This window comes from Microcaecilia unicolor, chromosome 9, assembly GCF_901765095.1.
Source record: "Microcaecilia unicolor chromosome 9, aMicUni1.1, whole genome shotgun sequence".
In the NCBI taxonomy this organism is placed as follows: Eukaryota; Metazoa; Chordata; class Amphibia; order Gymnophiona; family Siphonopidae; genus Microcaecilia; species Microcaecilia unicolor.
In genome coordinates this window covers 104374709-104389607 of record NC_044039.1, presented here as the reverse complement: position 1 = coordinate 104389607, position 14899 = coordinate 104374709, and the positions used below count along the sequence as shown (strand labels likewise).

Here is a 14899-nt window from a genome sequence, read left to right as displayed (position 1 = left end):
AAAGGGTCAGCAAAATAAAACCTTCACAATTCTTCTCATAAGAAATCAAGGATTTATATAAAAGTAGTATTACAGAACTCTAAAAATACATATTTTGAACAAAAAACAGTAGCATTCTCAATTTATTTCCCATGGTAGAATTCCAAACTATGCAACTCTCCCATAACAATCCCTTAATTTTGAAAACAAAAATGGCCTGAGACCTAGCTCTACACCAAGTTTAGCTCAGCTAGCACAAGGTGCTCAAAAGTTATGAGGTGAGGGGAAGAGAAACATTGATAGGCCTCAGCACAATCTAAGCCTTTCTTTGTATTGAACAGAGGCTAACCTAAACCAGAAATACGAGTATATACAACAAAAATGTGCAGTACATGAAAAACAAAACAAAACATACACTGCATTCATATTAACAGTTTTATGTAATAGCAAACAATGCACTTTCTGCTTTTATAGTCAAACTGTGAAGTGAAAAAAACTCAGTTAAAAAAGCCCATTAAAATCACTTGTGATGTCCAGCAGGGTTAATCATTACCATAAAATTCTCTGTCATTTACTAGAAGGAAAGGGTTTAAGGAAGGGGTTATTATAACACAGAAAACCGGCGTTACGAGGGGGGGGCGTGTCAAGATGGCGCCGTGAGCGGAGGTGTAGCAAGTGAGCTCTAGCTTCGTTTTGCCAAATACAAACGCAAATTCTAAAATATGCCTCATACAAAGCGCAAAGCGACGATTCGGGGGGGTTCCCCTACCTACCGAGACGTCCACTCCGGCGAAACGAGGCTTAGAACACTTCTTCCCCGCAATTTCTCGAACAAGCGGGTTGGATTCCTTAGCGTGTGATCCCGGTGAAGCGGTTTCCACGCTGGAAATTGAAACATCTCTTTCTCCTCCGCTGAGCTCCAAGATCCCTCCCAACCCAGCAACTGCAGCGAGTCGGGCGGGGTTTCCAGTGGAACCCGGAAGGGGCGAATCTGGTGAGCCCCGTAGGGAACCTGAATTTGCAGCGATAACATCAGTTGCGGATGAAACGGAGGTGAATCTGGGTAAGATCTGGCTGAAATTGCTTGAAATGGAGAAAACCTTATGGCAGTCATCTGAAGAGGTAAAAACTTTGAACTTGAACATGCAGGAAGTAAAGAGCTCTATAGCTATGGTTAAACAAGATGTTTCTTTGGAAATAGAGGCCTTGCAGAGAGAGACTAAACAAACAGATGAATTTAAGGTGGCTGTAATAAAAGAAAACTCAGAAATAAGAAGGAAAATTGAACAAATGGAAAACTTTAATAGGAGATTGAACCTTCGGGTGCTTAATTTTCCCAGACTATTAGGAGTTTCTCCACAGGACATGTTTACCAGATTTTTAAAAGAAAATCTTAATTTTCCTCAAGAAGTTATTCCCCCATTGAACAAAATGTATTATGTTCCAACTACCATGAAGAAAACAGAGGGAGAAAAATCCATTGATTTGCAAAATGTTACAGCCATATTGGAACAATCACTTGAAGATGTGTCAGAAAGGGGGACGCTGATAGTTTCTTTTGTTTTCCAACAAGACTTGAATTCAATAATGAGACTTTATTTTAGATCAGCTAACCATATGTTTGGAGGCCAAAAAATTTGGCTATACCCTGATGTGACCAAGACTACTCAAGAAAAGAGGAAAAAGTTTCTATGAGGTCTAAAATTTTGGATTTAGGAGGTTCTTTCCTTCTTGCATATCCGTGTAAATGTGTCATAAGGTTAAATCAGATAAAATATGTTTACTATACACCGGATCAGCTTAAGACCTTCCTAGAAGCTAGACAACATTAGAGACATAAATATGAGAAAACGACGCCATAGTTTCTTTATTATTGTTTGCATTAAATAATCTTCACTTAATTCCTGCCCCCCCTCGTTCTCCTTAATAATTGAGGTCTAATGAAGCCAATGTTTAAACTATGTTATGAAAAGATAATTCTTCTGTAATAACTTTATTGTTATGCCTGGCTGTATTTCACTTGAACAGTTTATGTCTGTATTAAGTTTATAAAACTAATAAAAATTATAAATGATAACACAGAAAACCATTAACAAGTCAAAGTCTGAGTTGCTGTTCCTAGAAATCAATCCAGCATCTGAGAATATATAGATTATTTTTTTTTTATACCCAGCACTCCCTCTTCCTCTCCAGTAGTATTTCCCCACCCCCTTTCCCATACCATGCCAGTGTTGACCTTAGAAATGCATAGGCTCTATATGTAGATCTTTCAAGTGGTATTGTGTCATAATTTAGGCTCCAAAGACCTTTCGGATGTTTTGGTGCCACCTCAGTAAGGCCAACACACAATCTCTCCTCTGCAAAACACTATACACAAACTTGTGCAAAAACACACTCATAACCTTACCAATCCATAACAGCACTAATTCCAAGGACAGGACGAGCTACAACCTTATGCGTGGAAAGGCAAAATACTGAACCGGAAAGTTACCTCAAGAAATCAGAGGAGAATTGCTGGACATGGGTGAATGGGGAGGGACTGGAGATCAACACTGGTTTGGTGCACATCAGGCCCAATGCCCCTTAAGGAATCTGTGTCAATGTACTCCCTGTGCATTGTAGAATTTGCACATAAATCCCCTTTTCTGTAGAGTTTGGTACTTGTATGCAGAATTTTACACTCAATCAAGGAGGCTGCAACTATTCAGTTTTGGCACGACTCCTTCCCTTGCCAGAAGTTAGCTCCTATTATCCCTACCCTCCCCTTTGTGGTACACCTGCTGTGGAACAAACCACTGCAAATATTTTCTTACCCCAGAACCTAACCTATTAACAGTGATAGAGGTGAAGGAAACAGCCTGCTTCCTCCTCCTCCACCTCTGAGTATTGTATTATGATGTTCCATGCAATTCAAATACTTCAGCTGCGCTCGAGAGCTGAAGGAAGAGGACGCAGCTTGACACATAGCCATCTCCCTCCTCCGCCAGTGTTAAGTGTAATCTCACACCCAGACGCAACCTCTGCAGAGGACCTTTCTCTCATAGTGATCTCTGCAATTGCAAGATTTTACCAAGAAGCTGCTATTAATGGGTACAGTTCAGTGGAACCTGATGTGGTGGCTGTGCATACAGCATCTCAGCAGAGAGGTGGACTTGGAGTTTCCCTCCTGGGTGGCTCATGATGCAAGTCTCAGCAATTGTGTGTATGTGGGGGGAGGCAAATAAGACAGATGATGCAAAGCAGACGGTCTCCTCAGGAGAGGGCTTGACCAACCAATTGCTTACAAACCAGGGCAATTTATTTGGCCCTCCAAAGTCTACAACTTTGGCTTTAGGGCAAGGTGGTCAGAGTCCATTCAAACAACGCTACAGCGGTGGTGTATATGAGCCTTTAAATGTCTCAACTGTTAATCAGCACAAATTCTAGTTTTGTTTATATGTGATTTGTGGGGTTATTTTATTTTAAGCCCCCCCCCCCCCCCAAAAAAAAAAAAAATAATATTTTTTCCCCCTGGATTGTAAGGTTTTAAGCTCAGGATAAGGCAAAATATTTGAAATACTTTGTAGTGCAGCATGGACTCTGCAGGAGAGGATAAGTACCACAAGAGGGTAGGGAGACAGAGGCTAAGCTGGAGATGTATGTGATGGAGGGAGGGAGGGAGAGGGAGAGAAAAAAAAACAAGCTATTGGGGTCTGTGCTGAAGAGGTGTGAGAAAGCTATGGGGGAAGCCACTGCTTGCCTTGAGATTTGTAGCATGGAATGTTGCTACTAATTGAGTATCTCCCACGTACTTGGTGACCTGAATTGCCCACTGTTGGAAGTAGGATACTGGGCTAGATGGACCATTGGTAGTCTGACCCAGTATAGTTATTCTTATGGATGAGGGTTTGACAGAGCTTTGGGAATAATTGTGCTGAGGAAGGTCTAAGAAAGAGATGGATGAAGAGAAAACTGGGGAGGGACCAGAGAAAACTGGAAGTTGAACTTACGAGGGGAGAGAAATTAATCCTAGGTTTGATGTCTAGCTAATTTGGGGAGTGCTGGGGAGAGGGGAATCAAGCCTGAGCAGAAAAAGTTGGCGGTGTCAGACCAGGGGCAGTGACGATCAGGCCTTTATGAGGGAATTCTACACAAAATGCAGCAAAATTTCTAAAACTAGTACAAGTTTTAAGTTCTGCTAACAAACAAAAAAATTAAGTTCATTCATTGTTCTTGAATCTTATGGTTTCAATTAAAAAAAAAAACAAAATACAAAAAAAATGGTTTCTACAATTACCAAAAGAAAGCAGTGACTACTTTATATAGAGAAAGTTCTACTTACCCTCATCACCACTTCTGCCAACTTATAGTCTGTGAGATCTTCTATAGTTGGTTCCACTTGTTCTGGCCCATAAACAAGGCAATTAAACAGTGTTCTGGAAAAAAAACTGGGTGATGGGCCACCATGAACTAGAGAAACTGCAATCATTCTGCCAGCTTCATAGTACAAGTTCTCTTTCAGTGCTGTAAAAATAGATGTAATTCTGAATTAGCAACAAGAAGTGCATCATTTCAGTAGATTTGTTTTCAATGTACACACAAATTACAAGGTTTACAAAAATCTATTTCAAAAGTTCACCAATATCATATAAGTACATACGTATTGCCATACTGGGACAGAACAAAGGTCCATCAAGCCCAGCATCCTGTTTCCAATAGTGGCCAATCCAGGTCACAAATACCTGGCAAGATCCCAAAAAAGTACAAAACATTTTATGCTGCTTATCCCAGAAATAGTGGATTTTCTCCAAGTCCAATTTAATAATGGTCTATGGAGGAGTAGCCCAGTGGTTAGTGCAGTGGACTTTGATCCTGGGGAACTGAGTTCGATTCCCACTGCAGCTCCTTGTGACTCTGGGCAAGTCACTTAACCCTCCATTGCCCCTGGTACAAAATATGGACCTGAATATATGTAAAGGTAAAATTATGTATCATACCTGATAATTTTCTTTCCATTAATCATAGCTGATCAATCCATAGACTGGTGGGTTGTGTCCATCTACCAGCAGGTGGAGATAGAGAGCAATCCTTTTGCCTCCCTATATGTGGTCATGTGCTGCCAGAAACTCCTCAGTATGTCGATATCCAAGCTCCATCCGCAGGACTCAGCACTTAGAAAATTACACCCACAAAGGGACACTCTGCCCAGCTCACCACCGCCGAAACGGGGGAGGGGAATCTGTCCAGCTCATCCCCGCGGAGCGGGGGAGGGACACCACCCCGCCGATGCGAGGGGATCTGGCTTATCCTGCAACCGCAACCGCGGGAGGAGCTGACTGACCCTAACACCGCCGAAGCGGGAGGAGTACAAAGCTGCCCTACAGCCGCACGAAGCGGGAGGGAGCGCCAGCAGAATTTATGTCTCAATCCAGCCCCGTAAAATGGAGGGGAGAGGAATGCAGCAGCTCACTGTAACACAAACTCGTCTCAAATCTTGAAGAATCCAATTGAAAAAACTTGAACACGAAGTCCTCCTGAACAGGAACTGAAGACTAAACTTGAACCTGAAATGCAACCAGAATATAAACAGTACAGATATCTGGGAGGGGCTATGGATCGATCAGCTATGATTAATGGAAAGAAAATTATTAGGTATGATACATAATTTTACCTTCCATATCATCATGCTGATCAATCCATAGACTGGTGGGATGTACCGAAGCAGTACTCACCCAGGGCGGGACATTGAAATCCCTGACCGCAACACTGAAGCTCCAAACCGGGCCTCCGCCCGAGCAGCCACAGTCAAGCGGTAATGCCTGGAGAAGGTATGGGCCGATGCCCAAGTTGCCGCCTTGCATATCTCTGCCAAGGAGACGGACCCGGCCTCTGCCATCGAGGCCGCCTGAGCTCTAGTGGAGTGAGCCTTCAGCTGAATAGGCGGCACCTTCCCCGCGGCCACATAAGCCGCTGCAATGGCTTCCTTGACCCATCTTGCCACTGTAGGCTTAGCAGCCTGCAGACCCTTACGAGGACCTGCAAACAGGACAAACAGATGATCCGATTTCCGGAAATCATTGGTCACTTCCAAGTATCTGATGATGACTTGTCTCACATCCAGATATTTCAGAGCAGAGTATTCCTCTGGGTAGTCCTCCCTACGAAAGGAAGGGAGACAGAGCTGCTGATTCACATGGAAGCGAGAAACAATCTTGGGCAGGAAGGAAGGCACTGTGCGAATAGTCACTCCTGCCTCAGTGAACTGCAGAAAAGGCTCTCGACATGAGAGTGCCTGGAGCTCGGAAACTCTTCTGGCTGAAGTGATAGCCACCAAAAAGACTGCTTTCAACATCAGGTCTTTCAGAGATGCCCTCGACAAGGGCTCAAAAGGCGGCTTCTGCAAGGCTCTTAGCACTAGATTGAGATTCCACGCAGGCACCACCGAGCGCAGAGGAGGGCGTAGGTGATTAACTCCCTTGAGAAAGCGCACCACATCAGGCTGCGAGGCCAGGGAAGCACCCTTCAGGTGACCCCTGAAGCAAGCCAGAGCCACCACCTGGACTTTAAGGGAACTGAGCGACAGGCCTTTCTCCAGACCTTCTTGCAGGAACGCCAACACTGAAGAAATTGGAGCAGTGAAGGGAGAAAGTGAGCCTGCTTCACACCACGCTGCAAAGGTACGCCAAACCCTGGCGTAAGCAGTAGAAGTAGAGCGCTTCCTTGCTCTCAGCATAGTGGCGATGACCTTGTCTGAGAAACCCTTCTTCCTCAGACGCTGCCGCTCAATAGCCAGGCCGTAAGACCAAAGGGGGAGGGATCCTCCATCGCCATGGGACCCTGATGCAACAGGCCCTGCTCCACTGGCAGCCGCAGAGGGTCGTCCACTGAGAGCCTGATCAAGTCCGCATACCAGGGACGTCTGGGCCAGTCCGGACCCACCAGGATTATTCGGCCTGGATGCTTTGCCACCCGGTCTAGTACCCTGCCCAACATGGGCCAGGGCGGGAACACATAGAGAAGCTCCTGTGTCGGCCACTGTTGGAGAAGAGCATCTACTCCTAGAGATCGAGGGTCCCGTCCTCTGCTGAAAAAGCGCGGCACTTGGCAATTGGCCGATGACGCCATCAGATCTAGGCTCGGCTGGCCCCAGCGCTTCGTGATGTCCAAGAACGCCTGAGCCGATAACTGCCACCCTCCGGGATCCAAGGTATGGCGACTGAGAAAGTCCGCCTTGACATTCATGACTCCGGCTATGTGGGCCGCTGACAGCTGTTCCAGGTTCGCTTCCGCCCACTGGCATAGATTCATGGCTTCCTTGGCTAGAGGGGCGCTCTTGGTACCTCCCTGGCGGTTGACATAGGCCACAGCCGTGGCATTGTCTGACAGGACCCGTACTGGCTTCAACGCCAGTACCGGGAGGAACTCCAAAAGCGCCAACCGAATGGCTCTGAGTTCCAGGAGGTTGATAGACCACTTTGCCTCTGCAGGAGACCAGAGCCCCTGTGCTGTCCTTCCCAAGCAGTGGGCTCCCCAGCCCGTCAAAGAGGCGTCCGTCGTGACGACAATCCACTCCGGGGTCACAAGAGGCATCCCTGCAGACAACTTGCCTGTCTTCAGCCACCAGCTCAGCGCCTTGCGCACTGCTGGGTCCAAGGGAAGGCGCACAGCATAATCCTCCGACACCGGAGTCCAGCGCTGCAGCAGAGAGTGTTGTAGTGGTCTCATATGAGCCCTGGCCCAGGGCACTACTTCCATCGTGGCCGTCATAGAGCCCAACAACTGCACATAGTCCCAAGCCCGAAGCGGAGAGGCTACTAGGAACTGGTCCACCTGAGCCTGAAATTTGACAATCCGATTGTCCGGCAGGAACACTCTTTCGACTTGGGTGTCGAATCGAACTCCCAGATACTCCAGGGACTGAGTCGGGCGCAGCTGGCTTTTCTCCCAGTTGATGATCCACCCCAGGGAGCTCAAAAGAGCAATCACCCGGTCCACAGCTTTGCCGCACTCTGCATAAGAGGGGGCTCGGATCAACCAGTCGTCCAGATAAGGATGGACTTGTACTCCTTCCTTTCGCAGGAAGGCCGCGATGACCACCATTACTTTGGAGAAGGTCCGCGGAGCAGTAGCCAACCCGAACGGGAGGGCTCTGAACTGGAAGTGTCGGCCCAGGACTGCAAAACGCAGAAAGCGTTGATGAGGAGGCCAGATGGGAATATGCAAGTACGCTTCCTTGATGTCCAAGGATGCCAGGAACTCCCCTGCCTTCACTGCCGCTATAACAGAGCGGAGAGTCTCCATGCGAAAGTGCCGAACTTTCAAGGCCCGATTGACCCCTTTGAGGTCGAGGATAGGCCGTACAGAACCTCCTTTCTTTGGTACCACAAAGTAAATGGAGTAACGTCCCTTGCCAAGCTGATTTTCTGGCACCGGAACGACCGCACCCAGGCGGATCAGATTGTCCAAGGTCTGCTGCACTGCCACAGCTTTGACCGGAGACTTGCAGGGAGAGAGTACAAACCCGTCTCTTAAGGGTCGGCAGAACTCTAGCTTGTAGCCGTCTCTGATGACTTCCAGCACCCAAGCGTCTGAAGTTACCCTGGTCCACTCGTCCCGAAACGAGGACAGGCGTCCTCCAATCTGCACTGGGCCATGGACCAGGACCCCGTCATTGGGTACGAGACCCTGGGGGAGGACCGGAGGGCGCACCTCCGGGACGGCGGTCTCTGCAAAAGGAATGCTGCTTGGGGGAGAAGTTCCTCTTGAAGGAAGAGGGGGCAGAGGAGCCCGACTTGCCCGGGCGGTACCGACGGGCTTCCTGAAACCGTCCTCTGGAGATACCGGGGTGAGCACTGGCCTGAGCCCTGACCTCTGGTAACCTCTTGCCCTTAGACGTGCCGAGATCGGTCACGATTTTGTCCAGCTCGACCCCAAAGAGCAGCTTGCCTTTAAAAGGCAACTTAGCCAGGCGGGACTTAGAGGCGTGGTCAGCAGACCAATGTTTCAGCCAAAGCCACCGCCGCGCAGAGACTGTCTGAGCCATACCTTTAGCCGAGGCTCTCAAGACATCATACAGTAAGTCTGCCAAATAAGCCAAGCCCGATTCCAGGGCCGGCCAATCAGCCCTCAAGGAAGGATCCGAGGGGGAAGCCCGCTGCACAATCGTCAGGCACGCCCTGGCCACATAGGAGCCGCAAACTGAGGCCTGCAAACTTAAGGCAGCCCTCGAAGGACCTAAGGCCCCAATCTTCTGTCTTGGGCGTCCTTTAGGGCCGTGCCACCTTCCACCGGCAACGCCGTTTTCTTAGTCACCGCAGTGATTAAAGAATCCACGGTAGGCCAAAGAAAGGCCTCCCGTTCACTTTCAGGCAAAGGATAGAGGCGGGACATAGCCCTAGCCACTTTGAGGCTCGCTTCCGGGACATCCCATTGAGCCGAAATTAAGGTGTGCATGGCATCATGCACGTGGAAGGTTCTAGGCGGGCGCTTCGTCCCCAGCATAATGGCGGAGCCAACAGGGGCTGAGGGAGAGTCGTCCTCCGGAGAGGAAATCTTCAAAATGCTCATGGCCTGCACTAACAGGTTGGGCAAATCCTCTGAGCGAAAGATCCGCGCTGCAGAGGGGTCATCCGCTCCATCCGAGCGGGAATCCGTCTCCTCCAAGGAATCCCCAAAGGACCGTTGGGAGAACTCAGATACGCTGCCCTCATCTACATCAGAGGAAACACCGTCCTCTAAGGCCTGGGAATCCACCCGAGGGCGTTTACTTCCGGGGGCCTCAACCCCTTTATCAGACAAGGGAGCAGGGGCAGCGTTTTGCATAAGGAAGGCCTGATGCAGCAGCAAAATAAACTCGGGGGAGAAACCCCCCAGACTGTGCACTTCAGCAGCCTGGGCCACAGCCCTAGACGCACCCTCAACCGGCGCTCGCAAGAGCGGGGGAGAAACATGCTGCGCATCCAAGATGGCGTCTGGCGCGACACTCCGCGAAGGAGCCGCGCGGGAAGAACGGCGCTTAACTTTGGCCGCTTTTTTGCCGTCGCCCAAATCAAGGGCGGCCATGGCATTAACGTCTCCCAGCTCAAGGGCAGCCCAAGAAGAAACCGTCCGAGCAGAGTGGCCGGCCAAGATGGCGGAGGCGAGCAGCGTACACGCACATGCGGTCCGGGAAGCGATTCTTCGCGCCCTCGCCCTCCGACGCCATAGGCCACGTGGAGATCGAACGGGGAACCCCCTGCCCACTATAAAAAGGTAAAAATTACCTGCTTCTCGCTCCGAGCTGTAACGAACTGGTGTACCAGTGAGTAGCTGCAATAAACGTTTAAATAAACGCCCTTAAGGACGTCAAAAAAATTTTTTTTTTTTTTTAACGGAGCCAGTGGGAGGGGGGAGAAAAGGAGGGACCTGGCGCCACCAGGTTTGCACTTGCTCAAGAAGAGCCCTCAACCCCAGGTACTCAACAAAACCTAAAAATTAGGCTTGGAGACCTAGCCAGAGCTGCTGCTGTGTGTGACCACCACCTGCTGAGATAGAGAACATACTGAGGAGTTTCCAGCAGCACATGACCACATATAGGGAGGCAAAAGGATTGCTCTCTATCTCCACCTGCTAGTAGATGGACACAACCCACCAGTCTATGGATTGATCAGCATGATGATATGGAAAAGCCCATTAAAATCACTTGTGATGTCCAGCAGGGTTAATCATTACCATAAAATTCTCTGTCATTTACTAGAAGGAAAGGGTTTAAGGAAGGGGTTATTATAACACAGAAAACCGGCGTTACGAGGGGGGGGCGTGTCAAGATGGCGCCGTGAGCGAGGTGTCAAGTGAGCTCTAGCTTCGTTTTGCCAAATACAAACGCAAATTCTAAAAATATGCCTCATACAAAGCGCAAAGCGACGATTCGGGGGGTTCCCCTACCTACCGAGACGTCCACTCCGGCGAAGAGGCTTAGAACACTTCTTCCCGCAATTTCTCGAACAGCGGGTTGGTTCCTTAGCGTGTGATCCCGGTGAGCGGTTTCCACGCTGGAAATTGAAAATCTCTTTCTCCTCCGCTGAGCTCCAAGATCCCTCCAACCCAGCAACTGCAGCGAGTCGGGCGGGGTTTCCAGTGGAACCCGGAAGGGCGAATCTGGTGAGCCCCGTAGGGAACCGAATTTGCAGCGATAACATCAGTTGCGGATGAACGTAGGTGAATCTGGGTAAGATCTGGCTGAAATTGCTTGAAATGGAGAAAACCTTATGGCAGTCATCTGAAGAGGTAAAAACTTGAACTTGAACTGCAGGAAGTAAAGAGCTCTATAGCTATGGTTAAACAAGATTGTTTCTTTGGAAATAGAGGCCTTGCAGAGAGAGACTAAACAAACAGATGAATTTAAGGTGGCTGTATAAAAGAAAACTCAGAAATAAGAGGAAAATTGAACAAATGGAAAACTTAATAGGAGATTGAACCTCGGTGCTTAATTTCCCAACTATTAGAGTTTCTCCACAGGACATGTTTACCAGATTTTTAAAAGAAAATCTAATTTTCCTCAAGAAGTATTCCCCCATTGAACAAAAATGTATTATGTTCCAACTACCATGAAAAACAGAGGGAGAAAAATCCATTGATTTGCAAAATGTTACAGCCATATTGGAACAATCACTTGAATGTGTCAGAAAGGGGGACGCTGATAGTTTCTTTTGTTTTCCAACAAGACTTGAATTCATAATGAGACTTTATTTTATATCAGCTAACCATATGTTTGGAGGCCAAAAAATTTGGCTATACCCGATGTGACCCAAGACTACTCAAGAAAGAGGAAACGTTTCTATGAGGTCTAAAATTTTGATTTAGGAGGTTCTTTCCTTCTTGCATATCCGTGTAATGTCTAAGGTTAATCAGATAAAATATGTTTACTATACACCGGATCAGCTTAAGACCTTCCTAGAAGCTAGACAACATTAGAGACATAATATGAGAAAACGACGCCATAGTTTCTTTATTATTGTTTGCATTAAATAATCTTCACTTAATCCTGCCCCCCCTCGTTCTCCTTAATAATTGAGGTCTAATGAAGCCAATGTTTAAACTATGTTAAAAGATAATTCTTCTGTAATAACTTTATTGTTATGGCCTGGCTGTATTTCACTTGAACAGTTTATGTCTGTATTAAGTTTATAAAACTAATAAAATATAATGATAACACAGAAAACCATTAACAAGTCAAAGTCTGAGTTGCTGTTCCTAAAATCAATCCAGCATCTGAGAATATATAGATTATTTTTTTTTTATACCCAGCACTCCCTCTTCCTCTCCAGTAGTATTCCCCACCCCACCCCCTTTCCATACCATGCCAGTGTTGACCTTAGAAAGCATAGGCTCTATATGTAGATCTTTCAAGTGGTAGTGTCATAATTTAGGCTCCAAAGACCTTTCGGTGTTTTGGTGCACCTCAGTAAGGCCAACACACAATCTCTCCTCTGCAAAACACTATACACAAACTTGTGCAAAACACACTCATAACCTTAACCAATCATAACAGCACTAATTCCAAGGACCGGAGACGAGCTACAACCTTATGCGTGGAAAGGCAAAATACTGAACCGGAAAGTTACCTCAGAATCAGAGGAGAATTGCTGGACATGGGTGAATGGGAGGGACTGGAGATCAACACTGGTTGGTGCACATCAGGCCCCAATGCCCCTTAAGGACTCTGTGTCAATGTACTCCCTGTGCATTGTAGATTTGCACATAACCCCTTTTCTGTAGAGTTTGGTACTTGTATGCAGAATTTTACACTCATCAAGGAGGCTGCAACTTCAGTTTTGGCACGACTCCTTCCCTTGCCAGACGTTAGCTCCTATTATCCCTACCCTCCCTTTGTGGTACACCTGCTGTGGAACAAACCACTGCAAATATTTCTTACCCCAGAACCTAACCTATTAACAGTGATAGAGGTGAAGGAAAACAGCCTGCTCCTCCTCCTCCACTCTGAGATTGTATTATGATGTTCCATGCAATTCAATACTTCAGCTGCGCTCGAGAGCTGAAGGAAGAGGACGCAGCTTGACACATAGCAGCTCCCTCCTCCGCCAGTGTTAAGTGTAATCTCACACCCAGACGCAACCTCTGCAGAGGACCTTTCTCTCATAGTGATCTCTGCAAATTGCAAGATTTACCAAGAAGCTGCTATTAATGGGTACAGTTCAGTGGAACCTGATGTGGTGGCTGTGCATAACGCATCTCAGCAGAGAGGTGGACTTGGAGTTTCCCTCCTGGTGGCTCATGATGCAAGTCTCAGCAATTGTGTGTATGTGGGGGGCAAATAAGACAGATGATGCAAGCAGACGGTCTCCTCAGGAGAGGGCTTGACCAACCAATTGCTTACAAACCAGGGCAATTTATTTGGCCCTCCAAGTCTACAACTTTGGCTTTAGGGCAAGGTGGTCAGAGTCCATTCAAACAACGCTACAGCGGTGGTGTATAGAGCCCTTTAAATGTCTCACTGTTAATCAGCACAAATTCTAGTTTTGTTTATATGTGATTGTGGGGTTATTTTATTTTACGCCCCCCCCCCCCCAAAAAAAAAAAAAATAATTTTTTCCCCCTGGATTGTAAGGTTTTAGCTCAGGATAAGGCAAAATATTTGAAATACTTTGTAGTGCAGCATGGACTCTGCAGAGAGGATAAGTACCCACAAGAGGGTAGGGAGACCGAGGCTCTGGAGATGTATGTGATGGAGGGAGGGAGGGAGAGGGAGAAAAAAAACAGCTATTGGGTCTGTGCTGAAGAGTGTGAGAAAGCTATGGGGGAAGCCACGGCTTGCCTTGAGATTTGTAGCATGGAATGTTGCTACTAATTGAGTATCTCCCACGTACTTGGTGACCTGAATTGCCCACTGTTGGAAGTTAGGATACTGGCTAGATGGACCATTGGTAGTCTGACCAGTATAGTTTATTCTTATGGATGATGGGGTTGACAGAGCTTTGGAATAATTGTGCTGAGGAAGGTCTAAGAAAGAGATGGATAAGAGAAACTGGGGGGACCAGAGAAAACTGGAAGTTGAACTTACGAGGGGAGAGAAATTAATCCAGTTTGATGTCTAGCTAATTTGGGGAGTGCTGGGGAGAGGGAATCAAGCCTGAGCAGAAAAAGTTGGCGGTGTCAGACCAGGGGCAGTGACGATCAGGCCTTTATGAGGAATTCTACACAAAATGCTGCAAAATTTCTAAAACTGTACAAGTTTTAAGTTCTGCTAACAAACAAAAATTAAGTTCATTCATTGTTCTTGAATCTTATGGTTTCAATTAAAAAAAAAAAACAAAATACAAAAAAATGGTTTCTACAATTACCAAAAGAAAGCAGTGACTACTTTATATAGAGAAAGTTTCTACTTACCCTCATCACACTTCTGCCAACTTATAGTCTGTGAGATCTTCTATATTTTCCACTTGTTCTGGCCCATAAACAAGGCAATTAAACAGTGTTCTGGAAAAAAAACTGGGTGATGGGCCACCATGAACTAGAGAACTGCAATCATTCTGCCAGCTTCATAGTACAAGTTCTCTTTCAGTGCTGTAAAAATAGATGTATTCTGAATTAGCAACAAGAAGTGCATCATTTCAGTAGATTTGTTTTCAATGTACCCACAAATTACAAGTACAAAAATCTATTTCAAAAGTTCACCATATCATAGTACATAGTATTGCCATACTGAGACAGACAAGGTCCATCAAGCCCAGCATCCTGTTTCCAATAGGGCCAATCCAGGTCACAAATACCTGGCAGATCCCAAAAAGTACAAAACATTTATGCTGCTTATCCAGAAATAGTGGATTTTCTCCAAGTCCAATTTAATAATGGTCTGGAGGATAGCCCAGTGGTTAGTGCAGTGGACTTTGATCCTGGGGAACTGAGTTCGATTCCCACTGCAGCTCCTTGTGACTCTGGGCAA

General features: G+C 46.8%; 1 protein-coding gene across 1 annotated transcript in view; it reads right to left on the bottom strand.

The window, feature by feature from the left end:
* G2E3 (G2/M-phase specific E3 ubiquitin protein ligase) overlaps window positions 1-14899 on the bottom strand; it is a 168745-nt gene that overhangs the window by 33729 nt on the left and 120117 nt on the right. Inside the window, exon 9 of the mRNA XM_030213686.1 lies at window positions 4301-4482. Within this exon, the coding sequence (XP_030069546.1) occupies window positions 4301-4482 (182 nt within the window). The remainder of the gene's footprint in view (window positions 1-4300; window positions 4483-14899) is intronic.